Raw genomic sequence first — 25,787 nt, 5'->3', positions numbered from 1 at the left:
CAATATATAGAAATCTGTTGCATTTCTATACACCAATAATGAAGCATCAGAAAGAGAAATCAAGGAAACCACCATTTACAACTGCACCAAAAACCATAAGATACCTAGGAATAAACCTAACCAAAGAGGTAAAAGATCTATACTCTGAAAACAATAATACACTTATGAAAGAAACTGAAGATGACACAAAGAAACGGATAAACATTCCATGCTTATGGATTAGAAGAATAAATATTGTTAAAATGTCTATACTACCCAAAGCAATCTACACATTTAATGCAATCCCTATCAAAATACCAACAGCATTTTTCACAGATCTAGAATAAACAGTGCTAAAATTTGTATGGAACCGCAAAAGACCCTGAATAGCCAAAGCAATCTTGAAAAGCAGAACTAGAGGCATCACAATTCCGGACTTTAAATTATATGACAAAGCTGTAGTGATCACAACGTATGGTACAGGCACAAAAAACACACACAGATCAATGGAACAGAACGGAGAACCCAGAAATGAACCCACAACTGTATGGTCAACTACTTGTCGACAAAGCAGGAAAGACTATCCGATGGAAAAAAGAGAGTCTCTTCAACAAATGGTGTTGGGAAAACTGGACAGCAAGATGCAAAAGAATAAAACTGGACCACTTTCTTACACCATACACAAAAATAAATTTAAAATGAACAAAAAAACCTAAATGGGAGACAGGAAATCATCAAAAGTCCTAGAGGAGAACACAGGCAGTAACCTCTTTGATATTGGCCAGAGGAACTTCTTACTAGATATGACTCCTGAGGCAAAGGAAGCAAAAGCAAAAATAAACAATTGGGACTTTATCAAGATAAAAAGCTTCTGCACAGTGAAGGAAATAATCAACAAAACTAAAAGGCAACCTACAGAATGGGAGAAGATACTTGCAAATGACATATCTGATAAAGGGTTAGTATCCAAAATCTATAAAAACTTATAAAATTCAACACCCAAAAAACAAAGAATCCAGTTAAGAAATGGACAAAAAAACATAAACAGACATTTTTCCAAAGAAGACACACAGATGGCCAAAAGACACATGTAAAGATGCTCAACATCACTTGGCATCAGGGAAATACAAATCAAAACTACAATGAGATGTCATCTCACACCAGGCAGAATGCCTAAAATTGAAAATATAGGTTGGGGTGCCTGGCTGGCTCAATTGGTGAGTGTGCAACTCTTGATCTCAGGGTTTTAAGTTCGAGCCCCACACTGGTTGTGGAGATTACTTAAAAATATTTAAAAAAAAAACAACAATAAAGGAAATATCAGCTGTTGGCAAGGATGTGGAAAAAGGGGAAACCTCTTACATTGTTGGTGGGAAGGACAGTATGGAGGTTTTTCAAAAAGTTAAAAATAGAACTACCCTATGATTCAGCAATTGCACTACTAGGTATTTACCCAAAAGATACAAAAATACTGATTCAAAGAGATACATGCACCCTGATGTTTATAGCAGCATTATCAACAATAGCCAAATTATAGAGACCCCAAATGTCCATTGACTGATGAATGAATAATGACAATGTAGTATGTATGTATACACACACACACACACACACACACACACACACACACACACACACACACCAGAGCTTCATATATATATACATACATATATATATATAAAACGGAATACTAGCCATAAAACAGAATGAAATATTGCTATTTGTAATGACGTGCATGGAACTAGAGTGCATTATGCTAAGCAAAATAAGTCAGAGAAAGATAAATACTGTATGATTTTACTCATATGTGGAACTTAAGAAAGAAAACAGATGAACATAGGGGGCTAAAAAAAGAGAAAGGCAAAGCAGAAAACAGACTCTTAATTATGGAGAACAAACTGAGGGTTACCAGAGGGAAGGTGGGGGGGAGGGGTTAAATGGGTGATGGGGATTAAGGAGGGCATTGTGATCAGCACTGGGTGTTGTACGTAAGTGATAAATCACTAGATTCTACACCAGAAACTAATGTTACACTGTATGCTAACTGGAATTTAAATAAAAACTTAAGAAAAAAAATCATCTATCACCTATATTTAAGTTATTAGTTCCTGGACTCTACCCTTAATCTTTTTTCATGTTTATTTTTTTTTAAAGATTTTATTTATTTATTTGACAGAGAGAGACAGCGAGAGAGGGAACACAAGCAGGGGGAGTGGGAGAGGGAGAAGGAGAAGCAGGCTTTCTGCCGAGCAGGGAGCCCGATGGGGGGCTCGATGCGGGGCTCGATCCCAGGACCCTGGGATCATGACCTGAGCCAAAGGCAGACGCTTAACCAACTGAACCACCCAGGTGCCCCTTTTTTCATATTTAGAAAGTGATTTTTCACTTTTAGTACTAGCAGCATCACATCATTCTACTTAAAGTTGTCACTGTCACCAACAGGCAACAAACAGGCTGTTCTGTGAAATAAAATTACACGTTACGTAAATAGCACAATATTAATATAATTGAAATGCATCTTCCAAAAATTTTAAAGAGGCCACTTTTAGTTTAAAAGAATCTCTGGCTGATGGAATGAGTGGAAAATATCAGTTATGAGCAGGGACCTTCCTATGCCTCTTCATAACTCAGAGCATGTCTCTTCCTCTACTTCTCTGGCCTGTCAGAAAGTAAAACATTTAAAGCAAGAATCCAGAACTCTACTTCATCTTATTTATCAGTACTCAGAAGTCTCAGGAAAAGCTGTCTCTGCCTGGGGAGAGCCCAGTGTGCCTCGAACAATGGAAATCACAATTAATTAACAAATTGATGGCACATCTCCTATAAGTTTTACATCAGTTCATTCCTCTCCAAAGTACATACTACTGAATTTGAAAAAAATACTTAAGATCTTGTATCATATGACCTCACTGATATGAGGAATTCTTTTTTTTTTTTTTATTTATTTGAGAGAGAGAATGAGATAGAGATAGAGAGCACGAGAGGGGATAGGGTCAGAGGGAGAAGCAGACTCCCCGCTGAGCAGGGAGCCCGATGCGGGACTCGATCCCGGGACTCCAGGATCATGACCTGAGCCGAAGGCAGTCGCTCAACCAACTGAGCCACCCAGGCGCCCGATATGAGGAATTCTTAATCTCAGGAGACAAACTGAGGGTTGCTGGAGTGGGGGGGCATGGGAGGGATGGGGTGGCTGGGTGATAGACATTGGGGAGGGTATGTGCTATGGTGAGCGGTGTGAAGTGTGCAAGACTGTTGAATCACAGATCTGTACCTCTGAAACAAATAATGCAATATATGTTAAGAAAAAAAAAAAGAAGATAGCAGGAGGGGAAGAATGAAGGGGGGTAAATTGGAGGGGGAGACGAATCATGAGAGACGATGGACTCTGAAAAACAAACTGAGGGGTTCTAGAGGGATGGGTTAGCCTGGTGATGGGTATTAAAGAGGGCACGTTCTGCATGGAGCACTGGGTTTTATGCACAAACAATGAATCATGGAACACTACATCAAAAACTAATGATGTAATGTATGGTGATTAACATAACAGTAAAAAAATTTAAAGAAAAAAATACTTAAGATCTTACTATACTCTTAATGAAATCTTTCAGCCAGTTATGAACCCAATAGTGGAATCTACCTTTTTCATTAGAATACTATGGCTGTCATAATCAAAGTTATTCCCAAATTCACATGTACAATAGGCACTTCTTATAAAAACAGTCTATCTTTGCAGGAAATAAAAAGTACCAACTCCTTAGTCACCACAGATTTGCATCATTAGACTCTTCTGATTTTAATGTTGAAACACTTTTCATGTCTTTCTAATGCCAGTTAAGCCTAATGAGAACAAGGCTTATCCTGTTAACTTAATCATTTTTAAAGTAGCAGGAAAAAAACTTCTTAAAGAATGAGTCTGTCCCAACCAACACAAAGAATATTTTATTTTAACTTCTAAAAAGCTTTAGTAGAGAGTCAAAGGACCAGGGTTTTATTAGCATCTCAGCCAATAGTTAGGAGCTTTATGATCTTGGGCAAGTTATTAAATCTCTAGATTTCAATATCTTATTTTTAGTATGAATGCAGATTAATTTCAGCACTTAAAAAATTTTAACTTACCAAAAGCTGTCAGTTTTCTCTTTAGCTTTCCAAATCTTGAACTTAGATAAATTTTCCCAACTTCTGAAGTGACCTTTCTAAATTTCTACATACATTTCAGATTCTGGATAATTCTTGGCTGAACCTGAAGTATCTTTAAGTTAGTCAAAATTCACTGTTTAAAGAAATAAACTTTAAGGACTTATTATCTTTATTATTAATTTATGAAATACTGATATATATTTTTATCTCTTATTATATTTAAGGAGATGTCAGAAATCATCCTTACCATCCCCCTGCATGGACACATCTCAGTACACTATTGCTGACCTAAGTACAAGCTACGTAGAAATATTTCCAATTAAGATACATGCATATCATTTCAAAGCATTTCTTTTTTTTTTTTTAAGATATCATTTATTTAGTTGACGGAGAGAGAGTACAAGCACAGGGAGCAGCAGAGGGAGAAGCGGGCTGGGCTCCCTGCTCAGCAGGAGGTGATCCCAGGGGCTTGATCCCAGGACCTCGGGATCATGATCTGAGCCAAAGGCAGACGCTGAACCGACTGAGCCACTAAGCGCCCCTCAAGGCATTTCTGAAAAGTAAAGGAAATCTAGTGATGATAATATTTGCTATAAATTAAGAGACAGCCATATCACTGACAGATTTATAACTGATTAATAAAATTTTAGTTATCAAAGATCAAAAATTTTCCTTGATAAATCTACATTTATCAAGGTGTTGTTACCTTAGTAACTCTTTCCCCCTAAAATTTTGTATATTGGTGATATTAGTGACTTTTTATAGACACATGAGTACCACTAGAGGCCACCAAATACTTCACTTTTTAAAACTGGCTCATTTGTAACATAAGGAGATGACCGTGCACAGGAGTATTCACAACTGGGAAAGTACACCATGAATACTCAAAGCATAATACAAACTCAAGCAAAAATATCTGAACATATGCCATATAATAAATAAGATGTCTAGATCATGGAGGAACTTGATTAGACCAAAAACTGAGGGCTGGGGAGATAGATAATATCAAAATATCATTCCTTATATACCTTTGAAAATAAATTATATGACCTAGGAAATGGATGCTCTCTCTAAATAGGTGTTGTCATTTATAATTAAATTATTTATCTATACAGAGGTATAGATAAATATTGGTAGAGATAGATATAGACAGATAAAATCCAAATTTCACTATTCTTTCTTCCATACCACAAAGTCTTTCACATATAGTAATGTTTTCATATCTAAAGTTGGCTACCATCTACAGCAATTAAAAACTTTAGAAGTTCTATTGTCAAAGTCACCCCACATATTTGAATATATCCAAAATTCTGACTTGAAGAATAAAACCTGGCTCAGAAGCATAGATAACACCTGAGAAAACCTTGCCCTGAGTTTCCAGGTGAGCTGCTACATGTCCCCTCATTTCTTCCAATGTCTTCCTCCTTAACTAAAGGTTGCAAAGACGTTCTCTTAAGTTTTCTTTTAAAACCTTTTAGTTCCAGCTTTTACAGTTAGTCCATAATCCATTTCAGGTTAATTTTTCTGTGTGGTGTGAGGTATGACTAGGATTCAAGTACAGAAGACTGAAAGAACAGTGATACCACCACTTTCCAGAGAAAATAAAACACACAAACGAAAAAAGAGAATTGAAACAGTTATCAAAACAGTATGGTACTAGCAAGAAAAAAAACATATAGATCAACACACAGATCAGTGGGACAGAATGGAGTGCCCAGAAATAAACCCATGCTTACAAGTCAATTAATCTATAACAAAGGAGGCAAAAATACCCAGTGGGGAAAAGATACTTTCTTCAACAAATGGAGCTGGGAAAACTAGACAGCCACATGCACAAGAATGAAACTGAACCATTTTCTTACACCATGTACAAAAATAAATTCAAAATGAATTAGACTTGTATGTAGGACCTGAAACCATAAAAGTCCTAGAAGAAAATACAGGCAATAAGCTCTGTGACACTGGTCTTAGCAATATTTCGGGGGGACCAGTCTCCTCAGGCAAGGACAACAAAAGTTGAAACAAACAAATGGGATTACACCAAACTAAAAAGCTTTTGCACAGTGAAAGAAACCATCAACAAAACTCAGAGGCAACCTACTGAATGGGAGAAGATATTTGCAAATCATACATCTGATAAGAAGTTAATATCCAAAATACATAAAGAACTTAGACAATTTAATACCAAAAAAACAAACAACCTGATTTTTAAAACGGCAGAGCACTTGGACAGACATTTTTTCAAAGAAGACATACAGATTTCCAACAGGCATATGAAAGGATGGTCAACATCACTGTTCATCAGGGAAATGCAAAACCACAAGGAAATATCACCTCACACTTGTCAGATTAGCTACTATGAAAAAAAAAAAATAACAAGAGTTGGTGAGGCTGTAGAGAAATGGGAACATTGGGCACTCTTGGTGGGAATGCAAACAGGTGCAGCCACTATGGAAAACAGTATGGAGGTGCCTCAAAATATTAAAACTAGAACTACCATACGATCCAGTAATTCCACTTCTAGGTTTTATCCAAAGAAAACAAAGCACCAACTCAAAGAGTTATATGTACCCCTGTGTTCACTGCAGTATTTACAATAGCCAAAATATGGAAGCAACCTAAGTATCCATCAATGGATGAATAAAGAAAATGTGCCATAAATGTGTGTGTGTGTATATAAAACAAACCTGTAAGGTTTGTTCATCAAATTAGCATCACGAAGACTCTCTTGTATCTTGTCTGACACCAAATGCATGGGTTTGGTTTTTTTTTTTTTCAAATACCAACTAGGTATCCAACAATTCAATTCAATTCTGACATTAACTACCCAGTGTTAGCACAGACTCCACAGGTCAAGGGCTCATGGCTCATTTCCACAAGAATGCCCTCACTTTAGATACTAGCTGCAAACTGGGTGCCTAAGCTTATCCACTCTGCGTGCAGAATACAAATTCAGGGGCTTACCCAACCATCCCCCCTCAGGTTCAATAATTTGTTAGAAAAACAGGATTCAGGAAAAATATTTGTATTTACCAATTTATTATAAAGAATACAACTCAGGAACAACCAAAGAGAAGTATTAGGCAAAGTATGGAGACGGGAGACCTTCAGAGCTTCCATACCTTCTTGAAGGACACTACCTTCCCACCACATCAATGTGTTCACCAATACAGAAGATCTCTGAACCCTTTCATTTAGGTGTTTTATTTTATTTTATTTTATGTTAAAGATTTTATTTAGTTGACAGAGAGCGTGCACAAGCAGAGGGAGAGGGAGAAGCAGCCTCGCTGCGGAGCAGGGAGCCCAATGCGGGGCTCGATCCCAGGACCCTGGGATCATGACCTGAGCCCAAGGCAGAAGTTTAACCAACTGAGCCACCCAGGCATCCCTCACTTAGGTGTTTTTATGGTAAGTTTTGTTAGTAGTCATAATTGATTAAACCATTGGCTGCTGGTGATTGAACTCAGTCTCCAGCCTCTCGCCCCTCCCTAGTGGGGCTGTAATTCCCAAGCCTCTAATCATAGGGTTGGTTCTGGAAGCAATCTAGGGTCCACTAAACCAATCAGCTATTCATTAGCATACAGAAGACAGTAAATTCCAAGGGTTTCAGGAGTTCTGTGCCAGGAACTGAGACAAAGACCAAATATTAGTGATGTCCAAAAATAAAATGGTCAAGAATTACAATAAGGAAAAAGGTGTTCAAATTCAGCAAGGACACTGTGGTAGAGAAAAGCTAGTCGTTGACTAAATCTGTTTTGCTTTTCTCCTAGGCACATATCTAGGCTTTATTTGCCAAACTCCCATTATAGTTAACTGGGGCTACATAACTGACTTCTGATAAATCAAATGAAGTGAAGTATACAGCCTCACAGGCCTATCCCATAAAACTCAACCCTACCCTCCATGCTTTCTCGTACCACTCTGTCAGTGGTGATACCCAAGATGACCTTGAGAACAACACTCTGAAGACAGCAAACCCCACTCTCATCTATCCCATTGCCACTAATTAGACTTCATGAAAGTAAGAAGAGAAAAACTTCTATCATGCTAGCCACAAAAATCTCAAGGTTTATCTATTATAACAGCTATTATTACCTTCATGAAGAAAATATTAAAAACTTCAACTCTGTAATTTCAGAATGGGGAAGATATAAACTATTTCAGAATAAATCCTTGAGATGTAAGATGGGTGTGAGTTGAGAGTGGATGGCAAGAAAGCATAACACAATAGCTTATTAAAATATTAATAGACAATCATCTGATAAAAGCCCTATAGGAGAAGTAGTATTATCAGAAAGGGTAAATGAACTTTGCTCAAGGTTTTAATTCTTGATTCCATATTCTTTCCACTGTACCACACTTGCCTCTTAGAAAAATGGAGACAGCAAACAGGAGAATCATTTGAAACATTTTATAATGAAGAAATAGGATAATAGCTAAAAGAGATAAAGTCAAGAAAAGATTTTTTTTAGCTAGTCTTAACAATACTTGAGATCAATGGAAACAGAAAACTCGAAAAATGAACCGGAAGTTCAGAAGAGTTGAATAATCCATAGTGGTGATACAATTATACAACAGATGAGCAGCAGTACTCCCTGTGGTAATGAGAGCCAGGCTATTTGCAAACAATGTGAATTTGTAGTAGGTTAGGCCTGTGGACATCTCCATCTTCCTCAGGAAGTTTTCTATGGCTTCAAAGCATCAAATATAGGAGAACCTTAGCACGGGAGAAAACCTTGTCCTAGGTGGTTCTGAGAGCAGTACTGAAGTAGCAGACCACAGAGACTGGGTAGGTGAAAGATTCTTTAGCATAACTAAGATTATCAATGCATCGGTAAAATAAAGAAAGTAACTGAAAGTCTAGTATAAGATAATAAGCCACTTCAGTGAGCATAGAGGAATGTGAGAATAACATTAAGACTGAGTATCCTCCACTTCAGAGATGTTGAGAGAATCTAGTATTTCAGGTGCATGCTCTAGACTACATCAGGTTCCAACCTGCCCTGTGGTTTTATTACTTCAAAGACACAATTGTCTGGGAGTAGAAAACAAAAATGTGAGTTCAAACCACCACTTACCAGCTTAACCTCCATTTATATCTACTTGCTTTGTCATGAACGTAACTTTAAAAGTCCTTTTTGCAGTCCTTAGCATGTTTTAAAAGCCATGTCTTCATACTTCGGAGCAGTAGTCTTAGTTTTCAGCCTTAACTCTATGCAAATTTGAAAGTCCTTTCACATATTCTTTATACCATCTTTAAAACTGAATTCATCGGGGCACCTGAGTGGCTCAGTCAGTTAAGCTTGGTTTCGGCTCAGGTCATGATCTCATGGGTCTGAGGAACAAGTCCTCTGACAGGCTCCAAGCTCAGTGGGAAGTCTACTTGAATATTCTCTCCCTCTGCCCTTCCCCCTGACTCATAGCATACATGCTCTCTAAGATAAGTTAATCTTTAAAATAAAAAAAGAAAGAAAGAAAGAAAGAAAAGAAACTGAGGGTGCCTGGGTGGCTCAGTCAGTTAAGCGACTGCCTTCAGCTCAGGTCATGATCCTGGAGTCCCAGGATCAAGTCCCACATGGGGATCCCCACTCAGTGGGGTGTCTGCTCTGACCCTCACCCATCTCAAGCTCTCTCTTTCTCAAGATCTAATAAATAACATCTTTTTTAAAAAATAAAATAAAATAAAAAACTGAATTCATCACCAAGTGCCCCATGTCACCACAGAGGCTTTGGATACTACCTATAATATCTTTCATAGGTATCTTTTATAATTATATATTTTTTATTTTTAGCTGTCTTCATTATTTCTCAAATCTCTCTGGCTGGCAAATTATCCTGCCTATCTTTATTCTAAATAATTACTTGTACAGGTAGTTTTTTATACTCATATGCAGAAACCTACATTTTTACCTACTGCCCTTTATTTTATCTCTTTAGCTAATAGCCTATAACTAGAGTCTTTAAAAATCTTTGTGAACCCTGATTCTATCGTCCAATACATTCACTACCTTTCTCATTCTCCTTTCATGCATACTCTTCTACAAAAGAGGGAGAATATTCTCTTCCATCCTTTCTACACTCAGTTCCCTGACGACACAGTATTTATATCTAGGTCAAATGGACAACTGCTATCCCATTTGTTATGTTCGATGCATTCTGAACAGCTTAAAGAATTAAAGTACTACTTATACTAACTTCTCTGAACAAATAACATCCCATACTAAGACTACTTCTATGTTAAACCTGCAGAATGTTGCATACGCTGTTTTTTTCTCTATTCTCCAATCTATACTTACAATTACAGAAAACTGGATTCATAATGAAGGTGGTCAAATCACTAGTCTATAAATAACTGAACTAATTTTTTACAAACATGAAACTTAGAAATTCTAAGTAAACATTTATTACTCTTTTACTCAAGCCACATTATTTTTTTTTAATATTTTTTTTTATTTTTTTAAAGATTTTTTTTTATTTATTTATTTGAGAGAGAGAGAATGAGAGATAGAGAGCACGAGAGGGAAGAGGGTCAGAGGGAGAAGCAGACTCCCTGCTCAGCAGGGAGCCCGATGCGGGACTCGATCCTGGGACTCCAGGATCATGACCTGAGCCGAAGGCAGTCGCTTAACCAACTGAGCCACCCAGGCGCCCAAGCCACATTATTTTTATCATATTACTTTAGTCTTCTAAAAAAAATTAGATAGCTCTACAAATGCCTCAATGCAGGCATTCCAGTGAAGAATATGGCACAACATTTTCTGAATAATAATGCAAAAGGATTCATTTCTGAGACAGGGCATCTTTAAAAAGAGCTAGTGCCAGAACAATACTATTTTGCTGATGTCCAAACGCTAGCCAATAAAAATACTTGTTCCCATAATCAGAAATAGATTGTTAGCCATAGAATGCCTCTGCAAAACAATTCTTAAATTTTCTGTGAAATATTGTTACTAAAATTAACTGTAACTTTATTTATATGACTGTCTGTGGTTTCCATGTGTGCCTAAAAAGCACAAGAAAAAGATAAAAATATCCCAGAATTGGAAAAGTAGTCATTATGTTTGGTTTAGCTTATTTTCATATTTTTATTTTTAAAATCCATCCAAATTAAAGTTCAGCATTTCTCAATAGATGAAAAGAAAAAAAGGGCAATTTTTAAAAAAATATTTATTTATTTGAGAGAAAGAGTGAGCAAGAATGGGGGTGGGGAGAGAGAGAGAGAGCATGAGCCAGGGGAGGGGCAGAGAAGCAGACTCCCTGCTGAGTAGAGAGCCCAATGTGGGACTCAGGACTCTGGGATCATGACCTCAGCCGAAGGCAGACACTTAACCAACTCAACCATCCAGGCGCCCAAAGGGCAAATTCTTTACATAAAAACAGAAGGAACAAATTCAGCATCCTCTAAATTAAATTTGGGTTTTGACTTATTAGTGAATGGATACCTAAAATCCTTTCTCACAAGTCATAAAGTTCAATCTTCAGGCTAAACACAATAATTTGTGTTAGAACTTATATACAACAAATATATGCTGACTGAGGAAGAGAGATGACAACAGAAAATAATTTTAGTATTATACTCTGAACCCAGATTTGACCTTAGGCAAAATAAACATGTAAAGTTGATTTCTATACAACAACACAGCATTCTTTTAACATTTCTGAACCTCAGTTCTTCAAAATTATAGAACCCTGTTTTCAGATCCTGATTTACACTAAAACATAATGCCAACCACAGTTTAAAGTGTCACTATCAGAATATTCTCAGATTATGGCTGAGACTAAGAGTCAGTATTTCATGTGGTAATGGATTTAAAACCTAGCTCTGCTGCATCTTAGCTGTTAGAGCTTAGTGAAATTGTTTAAACTTCCCTAATCCTCAGTTTACTTATCATAAATTAGATATACTACCATCAATCAACCAATTAATGTGAGTTCATCATAATCTATCAATCCTATGCAACTGTTAAGATATTAACATTAATGTTATATGCTAAAAGTTGTTCCACTATTTTGGAAGGGTTAAGATTTTTTTTCCCTGTAAATCACAGGAATAGTGTCATGATCACCCTGGACTCAACAAACCACTTAAGAGGGGCGCCTGGGTGGCTCAGTCGGTTAAGCATCTGCCTTCAGCTCAGGTCATGATCCCAGGGTCCTGGGACCCAGCCCCGCATCAGGTTCCCCGGAGGGAGCCTGCTTCTCCCTCCCCCTCTGCTGCTCCCCCTACTTGTGCTCTCTCTCTCTCTGTCAAAATAAAATAAATACATAAAATTAAAAAAAAAAACCCACTTAGGGACTGAGCGAGATCACCTTCAATTAGACTAAAATTTTATTAGGCCTATATCTAGTCTTGAGACTACTTTGGATTATACAGTATTTCACAGTTATTCAAGTTATTGCTATTCCAATGCAGAATGATTGCATGCCTCTAATATATCAGGCATAGCACAAAGCAATAAATAATAAAAAGACAAAAAATTTAAGTTAACGATTCTATTGTTTTAAAAATGGGCTTTAATAGATATTAGATCAACAAATTTATTTTGTACTTGACAAAGCACAAGAGACATTAAGAGTATCAAAACTGCATTCAATGATGGAAAAATTAAAAAAATAAAGCAATTTCCAATGTAATCTAGCAGACCAAATACTTTTTAAATATCAATCCAGCACAAAAAAAATCTTGAAATGCTTTGCTAAGAATCAGCCAAGAGGTCATCTAGTGAAATCTTAGGTGAGAAAAAGTTCTGTCTACCGCTTAGCACCTCCACTTCACCCGCCAGCAGCATAGGACTCTACTTGTTATTGAAGATACACTGATAGCACCTGAACATGAAAGTGTCTGTCACACAAAGGAAAAATACCATTTACTAGGTAGTGAAATCAATATGGGTCTCTCCCTCACTACTGGAAAAACATCGGAGACATCACAGTGTCCATGCCCCTGGCTTTCAAAACACAAAAATAATCCCTTCCCAGTCATAGCTAAATAGCCCCAATAATGTCTGCTGTTCTTGAAACTTTTAACAGTGGTTTACTGTTCACACTGTCAAAATGATGTAGTTTATTTCCCTCCACACTTTGCTATGAGGGTAAGAACTCACAAAAGAGTTCTCAATGGTCCACAGCACCAAAATCTACCCCTTTCAAACATCACTTTTGGATGCTGAAGCAGGGCTTAAAAGCTTTATTAGTGCAAATACCCGGTTATTCACACCACAAGGCCAATTACAAGTATATGTATGCATGTGAGGGAGAAGAGAAAGGACAACAAGGGGCTCTCCAAAAAGTTACTTTTGCTTAGATCCTCACATTCTTTCCCCATTTTTAATATCAAACTTCAAGATTTGCCCTCTCTGTGTGTCTATAGAACCCACAGCCCTCTTTATACGGTTGGGTTGTAACAATCAAAATTAAGCATTCAGCAATGTATCTTTTATCGAAATGGACAGTCATTAGCTAGAATGAGAAAATTCACAATTTTCAACATCAGTTTTATTCCTACTGGGTATTTCTGACCCATGATAATAAGAGAACGAACAATTCTGCTGCGGAGATTGAGGAGGAAGGGGAGAGGCTGCAACATGTAGAACAAACGACAATAACAAAACAATTATCATCATCATTATCAACAAGCTACCTCATTTGCTGAGCACTTAACTTTATGGAAGCCATTGTTCTCAGCACTTTGTATATTTTTTCCCATTTTATCTTTACAACACCCTATGAGATTCGTATTGTCGTTATCTTCATTTTACAGTGAAGACACTGCTGCTCAAAGAAGTTAAGTAAGCTGTCTATCTCCTCCAGAGCCTACACTCTTCACTATCAAATCATACCAAATGTTCTCTCAACAAGAACTACTTTAAAGAACAGTTCTCGTGTGTGTGTGTGTGTGTGCACACTCACACAATATAAATATAGACACACACATACACACATATCCATACTCCACCATGTTTGAGAACAAAACTTTATAGTCATATTGCAAAATACCTTAGTAATCATCTTTCCAGCCCCTCATTTTACCACCATGGATCTGTCATCACTTAGAATGTCCTGGCCATCAAAATTACGCTCAATCGTTAAACTCCTTTAAAATGACTGACAAAAATAAAGCAGTTGAATTTCACTATTATAAAGCAATCTGCAGATCATATGCTAAAAAGAATTCAGATTTGTGACTTCAAGACCAAACTGAACATGACTGATGATCATTAAACCAACCTCTGGAGGGGGGAGAGGGAGGTGTCTGTTTTTCATTTCGTTTTCACCAAAACAGTAACGTGAAAATGTTCAGACAAAAATATAGTAAGCGTTTGTTTAGTGACACGCTATCACTGAAGCTAATAGGCTAAGATTTTGACTAACGAATCAGAGGAATTTTTCAGCTTCCATGTACATAAAGATCACTAACTTCTTCTTTAATATTATAAAGAAGCTTAAATGAGATAAGAATAGCAAAACAGGCATTCCAGAATCAATATATTCAAAGGTTACTGTACTTGGAGACAGGGGGATTATTTCTAGTAACATGTTACAGTAAATCACCAGATTATTTAACAGTAACTATACAACAAATATAACCATAAATGTAGAATAAAAAGAAAAGTATCATTATAAAAGTACAATAAAGCAACACCAACTTACCAATTCAATTCCCTGTGGAAAAGGTGTATCATCCCAGTCCTTCTGTGGAAATCTCTGGATTATTTTCCCCAGACCTGCTCCTGACCCTATTAAAATCAAAGTGAATTAGTTACACAGCACAAAAAAAGTCTTAATACTCATTATATTAATACTTATTTATAAATGAGTATTTGCTGAATAAATATATTAAATATTCTCAAGTTTCAAAGGGCATAAAAGTATTTACCTTCTAAACATAATATTGGAATAACAAGCAATCCCTATCCTATAGACTCTCAAAAGAGGGACACATATGAAAAGCTAGGAAAAATAAACAGAGGCATTAAAATCTAGAGCCCCTACCATACCATGAGAGAACTGCTCCTGGTCCCAATAAGGAAAGCAATCTTCTCAGTACCTCTAGTTGAAACTTAAAAAAAAAATTCTTCAAGGGAGACAAAATAATCCTAAGTGACAAATGAAATGGGACTGTTAGCACTGTGCTTCAGTTATGGGGTACATAAGCACTATTACAGGTAAAATAAGGATTTTGAGTGGGCCTGAGAACTGGACAATTGTCTAAGCAGGGTTTCTTAACATCAGCACTATTGACATTTTGGGCCAGGTGATCCTTTGTTGTGTGTTGGGAGGCAGGGGAGGGCTCATCCTGTCTAGGATATTTAGTTTAACAGCATCTTTAGCCTCAACCCACTATCACTGCCAAGTCATTACAACCAAAAACACCTCCAGACATTGCCAAGTGTCCTGGGAAAAAGGGGCAAAATTGCCCCTGGATGAAAACCACCAGCCTATAATATCATTGTTGTAAAATCATCCTGTGATTCTAAAGAATAGATCAATTTATAATTGAACAGTGGAGATATAATCTGTGAGTAACTTAGGGATGGAAAGTACATGTTAGATCTAAATTACTTTTTGCTAAGATACTTTTTAAAGAGTATGGGGTGCTTGCATATTTTACATGTTGTCCCAGTTGACCTAATACCGGAAGCAACAACACCTACCTTAAGGGAGCCTTTAAACCTGATTCAATTTGCTAATTTAAAAAATTATCCACCATCACCTATCACCCTCTCCCTGTGAATTCAACTTCCCCCTTGGCCTTCATCTAGAGTTCAATCACTTCATGGCCAAATTTTTATCTTTAAGAGATAAATAAAAAGTCTAATTCATTTAACTGGACTCAGTACTGTGTTGTAAAAATGAGGTCACATTTGAAAAAGGCAAAATAAAAACATTCTCCATTAAATGAACAACTGCTGCAGTATAACAACTCCTCATATATCCGTCATTATAGGGGAATGAAAGATTTCATTCAAAGTAAACCTGAATTAAAAGGGGTTTATCACAGGCACTTTTTCAAAATCCACCTCGAACATAACCACTTCTGACATGGCAAGCAGAGCTAATTCAACAAATTGCTAAGTACTACGGATAAACAAATAAAAAAGACATGGCCCCTATCCTCAAGAAACTCATAATTATTAGGAGGTACAGACAAATAAACTGATAATTTCAGTATATTATGGTAAGTACAAGGATAGAAGGGAACCTAACCCAGCATAGCAGAGAACACTATGGAAAACTTTCTAGAAGAAATGACAACAAGCTTTTTCTTTCTTTCGGTACCATCTTTGTATCCCCAAGCACAGTGCATCCTGAATACCTGGCATTTAGTTCATACTGAGTTAAATGTTAATTTTAATAAATTTGTTAATACTGACAGAAATTGTTTTCAACTCACATCTCCCTGTATTTTCAAACAGAGATAAATGCATCTTATTTATCGTATATTTAACAAGGTATCCATATACTGTTTACTCAGTTCTGAGAGTGACACGTAATGTATTTTAGGCTCAATAAATACTTTATATTAATTTTTACTAATTACAAAAATTATAAATGTGGGGCACCTGGGTGGCTCAGTCGTTAAGCGTCTGACTTCGGCTCAGGTCATGATCCCAGGGTCCTGGGATTGAGCCCCGCATCGGGCTCCCTGCTCAGCAGGAAGCCTGCTTCTCCCTCTCTCACTCCCCCTGCTTGTGTTCCCTCTTTTGCTGTCTCTCTCTGTCAAATAAATAAAATCTTAAAAAAAATTATAAATGTTAACTGTAGAAAATTTTTTAAATACATAAAAATATAAAGAAGAAATCACCCGTAATTCCACAGCTAGAGAAAATTGCTGTTAATATTTCAGACTATTTTATCCCAAGTTTTTTTGTGTACACATGTATTTTTGTACACATGTATTTTTTTTTCTACAGAATTAACATCACACTAAACTCTAGCTTTATCTATTCATTTATTACTCAGTATTTCACAATAAGCCTTTGCTGTTAAACATACATTTTCTAGCTTCTCACTATTATAAATAATGCTACAAAAAGCATCTTTCTATATGAATCTTTATGCTCACCTCCCTTTTCCCCAGAAAAATTCTTAGATATACAACTACTGGGTCAAAGAGAATGAAAAAAATTTTCAACTAGCACAACGCCATAGGGCCCACCAGGAGACATTCAACAGTCTTTTTACATTCTGTAAATTCTTTAAGTATAAGACTAGTGGGGTGCCTGGGTGGCTCAGTCGCTAAGCGTCTGCCTTCGGCTCAGGTCATGATCCCCTGGTCCTGGAACGGAGACCCGCATCAGGCTCCCTGCTCAACGGGGAGTCTGCTTCTCCCTCTCCCACTCCCCTTGCTTGTGTTCCCTCTCTTGCTGTGTCTCTCTCTGTCAAAAAAATTAATAAAACCTTTAAAAAAAAAACTAGCATTTTCACCACATTCTTACCAACTATGGTAATTCTAAACATGTTTGCTTTAATTACTATCAATTTGAGAGATTAAAAGTTCTTCTTTGGCAGCAGTATAACTTTGAAAAGCTCTTCAGAAGTAACATATTTACTGATTTTAAAATAATATGCAGTGTCTCAATAACATGAAAGCTCAGTTTGAAATACTGATATAACATTTCTAAATGCACATAGAAATATGACTCATGAGTGATATGATTTTCAGTTATATAATAATTTATCTGAAAATGGAAATTAGGTTAGAAAATGACAAATAAAAATGGTAAAATAATATCTCACTACAAATAAAATGTGGAAAGAGCTACAATAACTTGGTTTTCAAATATATAAATTGCTGCAGCTACCAACTTTTGAGGAACTTATGAAGGTATCTTACAAAAAGTAAACGAACATTGTTTGATTCTTGTTTCTTGATTTTTAAGCATTTAGTCTGAATATTTAAACTCATTTTCCTAGTTTATATGTTTTATCTGACACTTATAGGCAATACTGGTTGTATGTAAGAATGCTGAGAAAAAGGCATTTTACATTGAGAAGCAAGCCACAGTGAGGGAAGAGTGTTCTAGAGTCAGGTGTCCACTGTGGACTGATCCCTGTGTCCAGAAGTAAAGTAAAACATGTCAACCAGAGTGGCTGTGGAAGCAGTTCTTATTTGCACCCGCATATTAAGTGGGGCTGAGTTATTGCGTTGGGGAGGAAGAAATTCCTCAAAAGAAAGGGGACCACTTCCTACAAAGGAGAGGTGCTAGGCAGACAAAATTGTGATTGTCCACTGCATTGTATGTAGCTAAACTGGAAAAGGAAGGGGCAGTTATTAATCAGTGCCTTAATGTTTTCTTTCCAGTCCCTAGTCTCCTACCCCATCATAAAATTAAGAAATATGATGACTAATGTAGTTAATATATTAAAAGGGGATGTTCAGCAGGACACCAGCACACTTGGAAATGCTTTTCTTTGAAAAAAGTATATATGCTAGACAAACAATCCAAAACAAATTTAGGAAGGGTGAGGAAATACTAGTGTGGGTCAGGCATACTTTTCCCTCCTTTATGCTTGGTAACCCATTTTCCCCTGGGTCCTGCTAGGGCTGTGGGCTACCTAGCTCAGCCACAAAGATTAGTAAGTGACCCAGGATGATCCAACCATCCATCACCCCCCTGACAAAGTGACTCTTCTAGCTTTGGCCAATGACCCCAGAAGAGCCCAACGTATTCTCTGGGGTTGCTAACTAATATACTATAGGTGTGGCATTGCCAGAAGCTATAAGGAAGAAGTATATCTGGGGCACCTGGGTGGCTCAGTCAGTTAAGCGTCTGCCTTCAGCTCAGGTCATGATCCCAGTGTCCTGGTATCAAGCCCTGCATTGGGCTCCCTGCTCGGCAGAAAGCCTGCTTCTCCCTCTCCCACTCCCCCTGCTTGTGTTCCTTCTCTCGCTATCTCTCTCTCTCTGTCAAATAAATAAAAAAAATTTTTATTTTTTTAAAAAGGAAGTATATCTACAGAAGAACTATTGACTGAGTAAGGATCGATTAGGCAGAGAAATGTAATACTCTGCTCTACACAAAACAGGATACTTGTTATTTGTTGTTTGTACCAACTGACAAAAATTAGTTATTTGAGTGCCTTCTACGTGTGCTTAGAGTATAGATGTACAAAATATATACTGCTTGGTTTAATATAGACTCTGAACTTTGAGAGATGCTATTCTAATATATAATTCACGAAGTCTTTTTCTGTGATACATTTACCTAAACAACCAGACCAGAGGTTACCTACACTAGACTTGTTATATGATGTCCATCTGCTCACACCCTTTTCTATCAAAGATGGCATGACTCACAGTTCAAGGAAGAGCAGCTGTCACATTCAAGAACATACAATCCTACCACTCCTCTCACCAGCCAGAAAGAAACTACTAAATCCTTTATTTGGTTATTATATTTTCTGTTACTTGTCTGTCTCATCTCACTAGAATGAAAACAATGATTTTTGTCCTACTTTGTTTACTGATGTATCCTAGGCACTTAGACTAATTCCTGGTATTTATTATGTAGTTAATAAAATACTTGTTGAATAAATAAATGGGACTATTGGGTGGGCAAGGGCATCTATAAACTGGCAAGCAACTTTTGACCAGAATGACCTGACTGTAAAAGGTATGCTAGACAAATCAAATCCTACTGTGAAGGAATTTTGATTAGGAAAAATGAGACTAAAGCAGTAAAAAAAAAAAAAAAAAAAAGGTATCAAGACTTGCTATGATGGGGGCACCCGGGTGGCTCAGTCAGTTAAGCATCTGCCTTCAGCTCAAGTCATGATCCCAGGATCCTGGGATGGAGCCCCACATGGGCCTCTCTGCTCGGTGGGGAGCCTGCTTCTCCCTCTCCCTCTGCCGCTCTCCCCCTGCTTGTTCTTGCTCACTCTCTCTCTCTCCCCGCCCCTGTCAAATAAATGAATAAAATCTTAAAACAAAACAACAACAACAACAAAACAAAGAAAACAACTTGCTATGATGTAGAGAAAGGTCAGGCAGCACAGGGGGTCATGTGTAAAACCCAAGTTATAGAACAAAAGAAACTCTAGGCAGACTTGCCAGCAGAAACAAGTAAAGAATATACATATGTAGAAGGAAGCAGAGATGCCACAAGAGAAAGGCTGTACAGCTAAGTTCTACCTCCAGTAAACTCTGGCAGCACCATAATGTCTATCACCAAACTCTGGAGGTATTTTTATGATATCCTTTCCTCAAGCTAGAATGAATAGGTCTGTATTACTTGTCACTAAAGAATCCAAATCAGAATACACTGTAACAAGCCCCTTGACAGATCAGCTCTTTCAAACTGGTTAAAGATCTGGAAACAATTACATTAAGAGATTTAGTCAGAAAATTTAAAAGGAAAAGTAGGAAGGGCATAAGAGAATATTGTGCTCCAAATACCTGAAGAGCTATTACATGAAAGAAGATGGAGTGAAACAGACTAGAGCCAAAGATATAATTTTGAGTTATTTTTTAGTTATTTTTGAGTCAACATAAAGAAAGAACCTTCTAAGAATGACAATTATCAAAAAAACAGAATGATCTGCCACAGAAAGCAATGATCATACCTGAAGTTTTAGAACAAGCTACCAATTTTTCTGGTCTAGGAAACCACACAGAATGGTAAGAGAACAAATCCATAAAAGCTGGCAAGCAAACTATAACATAAATTCATTTATTCAACAATAACACTATGTCATGTCTTGTGTTAGGTGCTAAGGAGAGAAGGATAAAACTTGCTGTGAGAATATTCAGAACTTGAATTGAGGTTTTTTGAAATGCAAATAAAAGGGCAGATGTACGCACAGTATAATGACAGGAAAGATGAGGAAAGAAAACTATATTGTTTAGAAATCAGGTCATGAGTCTAATGAAATCAGAGACAGACTTAAAAATTCCAAACTAAAAAATTCCACATTTTGGAACAGAGCTATTTCTTACTTCTATTTTGACGTACTAGCAGCATCATTTAAGCCCAAAGATGAGAAACGTAAACGTTCAAGAATCCAAAAAAAAAAATAAGAAGAAGTAAGGGAGTATCCAAAAGAAAAAGCTTAAAAGCTGACATCCTTTAATGGCTTAAAAAGCAATTCAAAATTGTCTACAAGTGCAGGATGCACACATGAAGACTTCTTCTCACAATGACTTTGATTTTTAAATGATTTATACACCTAGCAAACTTTATACTCAGTCCAGTATTAAAATTTAACACTGCTAAGATATTCATGAAAAACTGTGGGAATTTAAGTATGGACTTTCTGACTGGCTAACACATTTCAAACTAAATTTATTATTATTTACATGCAAAAACAAAAGTTTCTTTAGCTCTATTAATAATGAAGCATATTTGTCTTTTTCTGTGTAGCTTTTTCACTAAGCATTATACTAGGAGGTAGGGGAAAACAGGGAGAGATTGGTACAAAACGTTCAATTATAAGTTGAGTAAGGTCTTTTCAACATCTATTTATGATAAAAATTCTCAACAGGTGGGTGTAGAGGGAATGTACCTCAATATAATAAAGGCCATATATGACAGTCCCACAGCTAACATCATACTCAACAGTAAAAAGCTGAAAGCTTTTCCTCCAAGATCACAAACAAGATGAAGATGCCTGCTCTTGCCACTTTTAAAACATAGTATTGGAAGTCCTAGCCAGAGCAATTAGGCAAGAAAAAAAGAAACAAAAGGCATCTAAATTGGTAAAGGAAGTAAAATTGTCACTATGTGCAAAGGACATATTATATATAGAAAACCTTAAAGATTCCACCAAAAAAAGTTAGAACTAATCAACAAATTCAGAAAAGCTGCAGGATACAAAATCAATACATAAAAATTGATTGTATTTCTATACACTAATAATAAAAAAAAAAACTATTGGGAAGAGAAACTAGGAAAATAATCCCATTTACAGTTACAGCAAAAATAAAATACCTACAAATGAATTTAATCAGAGGGATAAAAGACCTGTATACTGAAAACTACAAGACACTGATGAAAGAAATTAAAGAAGACACAAATAAATAGAAAGGTTTTCCACACTCACTAATGGAAGAGTTCTTCCATATTGTTAAAATGTCCATACTACCCAAAGCAATCCATAGATTCAATGTAATCCCTATCAAAATTCCAATGGTTTTACAGAAATAGAACAAACAATCCCAAAATTTGTATGAAACCAAAAAAAGACCTCAAATAGCCAAAGCAATCATTAGAAAGAACAAAGCTGTAGGCCTCACACTCCCTGATTTCAAACTGTATTACAAAGCTATAGTAATCAAGATAGTATGGTATTGGCATTGGTGTTGATCTCAGAGTCGTGAGATGGAGTCCTGCACTGGGCTCTGCACTCAGCAGGGAGTTGGCTCAAAATTCTCTCTCTCCCTCTCCCTTTGTTCTCCCTTGCTTGTGCTCTCTCTCTCTAAAATAAATAAATCTTTTTTTTTTATAAAAGAACTCCTACAACTTAACAACAACAAAAGCCAAGTAATCCAATAAAAAAAATAGGCAAGGACCTGAATAGACATTTCTGCAAAGAAGAGATGCAAATGGCTAACACCATATAAAAAAGATGCTCAAAATCACTAATCACTGGAAAAATACAAATCAAAATCATATCACCTCATACAGATTAGGATGGCCACTATCAAAAATCCAAAAAATAAAAAATGTTAGTGAGAATGCAGAGAAACTGGAACCCTTGTGCACTGTTGTCTAGAATGTAAAATGATTACAGCCATTATGGAAAACAGTATGGAAGTTCCTCAAAAAATAAAAAACAGGGGCACCTGGGTGGCTCAGTCGTTAAGCGTCTGCCTTCGGCTCAGGTCAGGATCCCAGGGTCCTGGGATCGAGTCCCACATCGGGCTCCCTGCTCTGCGGGAAGCCTGCTTCTCCCTCTCCCACTCCCCCTGCTTGTGTTCCCTCTTTCACTGTGTCTCTCTCTGTCAAATAAATAAAATCTTTAAAAACCATAAAAAAAATAAAAAACAGAATCACATGATCCAGCAATCCTACACCCGAGTATACATCCAAATGAATTGAAAATAGGATCTCAAAGAAATATTTGCACATCTGTGTTCACTGGAGCATTATTCACAATAGCCACGAGGTGGAAGTAACCAAAACATCCATTGACAGATGAATGGAGAGGGGTGCCTGGTTGGCTCAGTCTGTCAAGCCTCAGGCTCTTGATTTCGGCTGAGGTGATGATCTCAGGGTTGTGAGATCCAGCCCCCCATCAACTCCACGCTGGGTGTAGAGCCCGCTTAAGATACTCTCTCTCCCTCTGCCCCTCCCCTTTTTCTCCCTCTTTCTTAAAAAACAAAAACAAGGGCGCCTGGATGGCTCAGTTGGTTAAGCGACTGCCTTCGGCTCAGGTCATGATCCTGGAGTCCCGGGATCGAGTCCCGCATCGGGCTCCCTGCTCAGCAAGGAGCCTGCTTCTCCCTCTGACCCTTTCCCCTCTCATGTGCTCTCTCTCTCTCTCTCTCTCATTCTCTCTCTCTCAAATAAATAAATAAAATCTTAAAAAAAAAAAAAAAAAACAGCAACTAAAAATGGAAGAGCAAGGACAGCACTTCCGCAACAAGAACTAAAATTGCTGGAGCAATCTAGGCCCTCATACTGGAGAAAGTACAGGGAGCGGAATCAAAATTGAGCAGGAAAGGACTTACACTCCCTGACTTAAAGACTTATAATAAAGCTACAGAAATCAAGAAAATGTGGTACTACCATTAAAATCAATAAATAAATCATATTAACAGACAATAAAAGGAAAACCTTAGAACTGTCTCAATAAATGCAGAAAAAGCATTTGATAAAATACAATACCCATTCATGATTAAAAACGAACAAAAACAAAACAAAACAAAAACCTCAGCAAAGCACAAATACAACTTCCTCAATAGATAAAGAGGATTTATAAAAAGCCTACGGCTAACATCATACTTAATGGTTAAAGACTGAATGTTTACCCACAAAGATTCAGAAAAAGGATGTCTGCTATCGTGACTTCTATTCAACACTGTACTGTCTGTCTTTATTTGCAAACAACTTGTAAAAAAATCCTAAGAAATAAAAAAAAAAGGCACTAGAATAAATGAGTTTAGCAAGACCTCAAAGAGTCAGTATAAAAATATTGACTGTATTTCTATATACTAGGAATAAAAATTAAAATAAAAAATACCATATGCCATAGCATCAAAAACTATGACTATTTAGGGTCATTAACAGGTAAATGAATAAGCAAATTGTAGAATATCCACACAATGGAATATTATTCAGCACTAAATGGGAAAGAAAATAGCTGATATATGCAACATGGATAAATCTCAATTATGTTGAGCAAAAGAAACCAACACAAATAATGATATACTACAGGATTCCATTCCTCTGAAAATGCAGAAAAGACTAATCTATACTGATAGAAAGGAAATCAGTGCTTGCCCAGGGCTAGGAATGGGTATCAAAGGTTAATGTGAATAAAAAGGGTGCAAGAGAACTTTTTAGAGTAATGAAAATCTTATTTTCATTGCAATGATGCTTATATACTTCTGTTACCAGAATTATATGTCTTCTTTAAATTTTGCCTACAGTCAGAATAGAATCTACCATAATCTACCATAATGTATGGAAGGATGAAAAGACTCCTGATACAACTCATCTGTAATATATACATTCCTCCTATATTTCACCATGCTCTTCTAGTCTGTGTTCAGACCAGTACTGTGACACAAATGTGCAGTTATCTCAAGGCAGCCTGTCTTATCTTTGGATGATTATCATAGCAGAAAACCTTTCTGAGAAACTAACATATGAAATATTTAATTATGCATGTATATTATCATAATCAATTAATCAAATTCTTTTATTTTAAAAATGACACTAAATGTAATATGTGAACTAAAACTGAGAAGACAAGTGTGTCTGTTAAAATTTAAGATTAGTTATTTTTCTTTTCTCTCTCTATATATACCTATTGGTTTTTCATCAAAAAACAGATAGGTATCTTTAGATGAATTTGAATAACTTAAAACTACAGAGGATAGGAAATGTGTTGTTTTTAGATACACCAGGTTGGATAGTGTACCTCAAAGATTCATGTCTAGTAGCTGAAACCTTGTTTGGAAACACAGTCTTAGAAGATATAATCAGTTAAGATGAGGTCATAGTGGATTAGGGTATGCCCTAATCCAATGACAGGTGCCCTGGTAATAAAAACAGAGACACAGGGTGCCTGGGTGGCTCAGTTGGTTAAGCATCTGCCTTCGGCTCAGGTCATGATCCCGGGGTCCTGGGATCGAGCCCCGCATCAGGCTCCCTACTCCCTCTCCCTCTACCGTTCCCTCCTGCTCGAGCTCCCCCCACCTCAAATAAATAAATAAAATCTTTAAAATAAATAATAATAAAATAAATAATATAAAATAAAATAAACAGAGACACAGATAAACACACCGGGAAAATTACACATGAAGACAAAAGCAGAGACTGTAGAGTCGTAGCTCTAAGTCAAAAAATGCTGAGGACTGCAGGCAACCACCAAAAGCTAAGAGAGAGGCATGGTAGAGACTTTCCCTCAGAACCTTCCAGAAAAAAACCTTGCCTAACACCCTCATTTCAATCTTCTAGTCTCTAGAACTGTGAGAATAAATTTATGTTGTCTTAAGCTACTCC

General features: G+C 36.8%; 1 protein-coding gene across 3 annotated transcripts in view; it reads right to left on the bottom strand.

Moving 5' to 3' along the window:
• The window catches only part of SBF2 (SET binding factor 2), a 467,005-nt gene that overhangs the window by 354,188 nt on the left and 87,030 nt on the right, over positions 1-25,787 (bottom strand). For all 3 annotated transcript variants that reach the window (XM_025848643.2, XM_025848644.2, XM_073882924.1), the window contains exon 2: positions 14,767-14,852. In XM_025848643.2, the coding sequence (XP_025704428.1) occupies positions 14,767-14,852 (86 nt within the window). The remainder of the gene's footprint in view (positions 1-14,766; positions 14,853-25,787) is intronic.

The sequence above is a fragment of the Callorhinus ursinus genome, unplaced genomic scaffold (genome assembly GCF_003265705.2).
Source record: "Callorhinus ursinus isolate GAN/ISIS: 27379988/994484 unplaced genomic scaffold, GSC_fseal_2.0 scaffold49, whole genome shotgun sequence".
Lineage (NCBI taxonomy): Eukaryota > Metazoa > Chordata > Mammalia > Carnivora > Otariidae > Callorhinus > Callorhinus ursinus.
The sequence above is the reverse complement of the archived record's forward strand: the minus strand, read 5'-3'. Positions and strand labels throughout refer to the sequence as shown.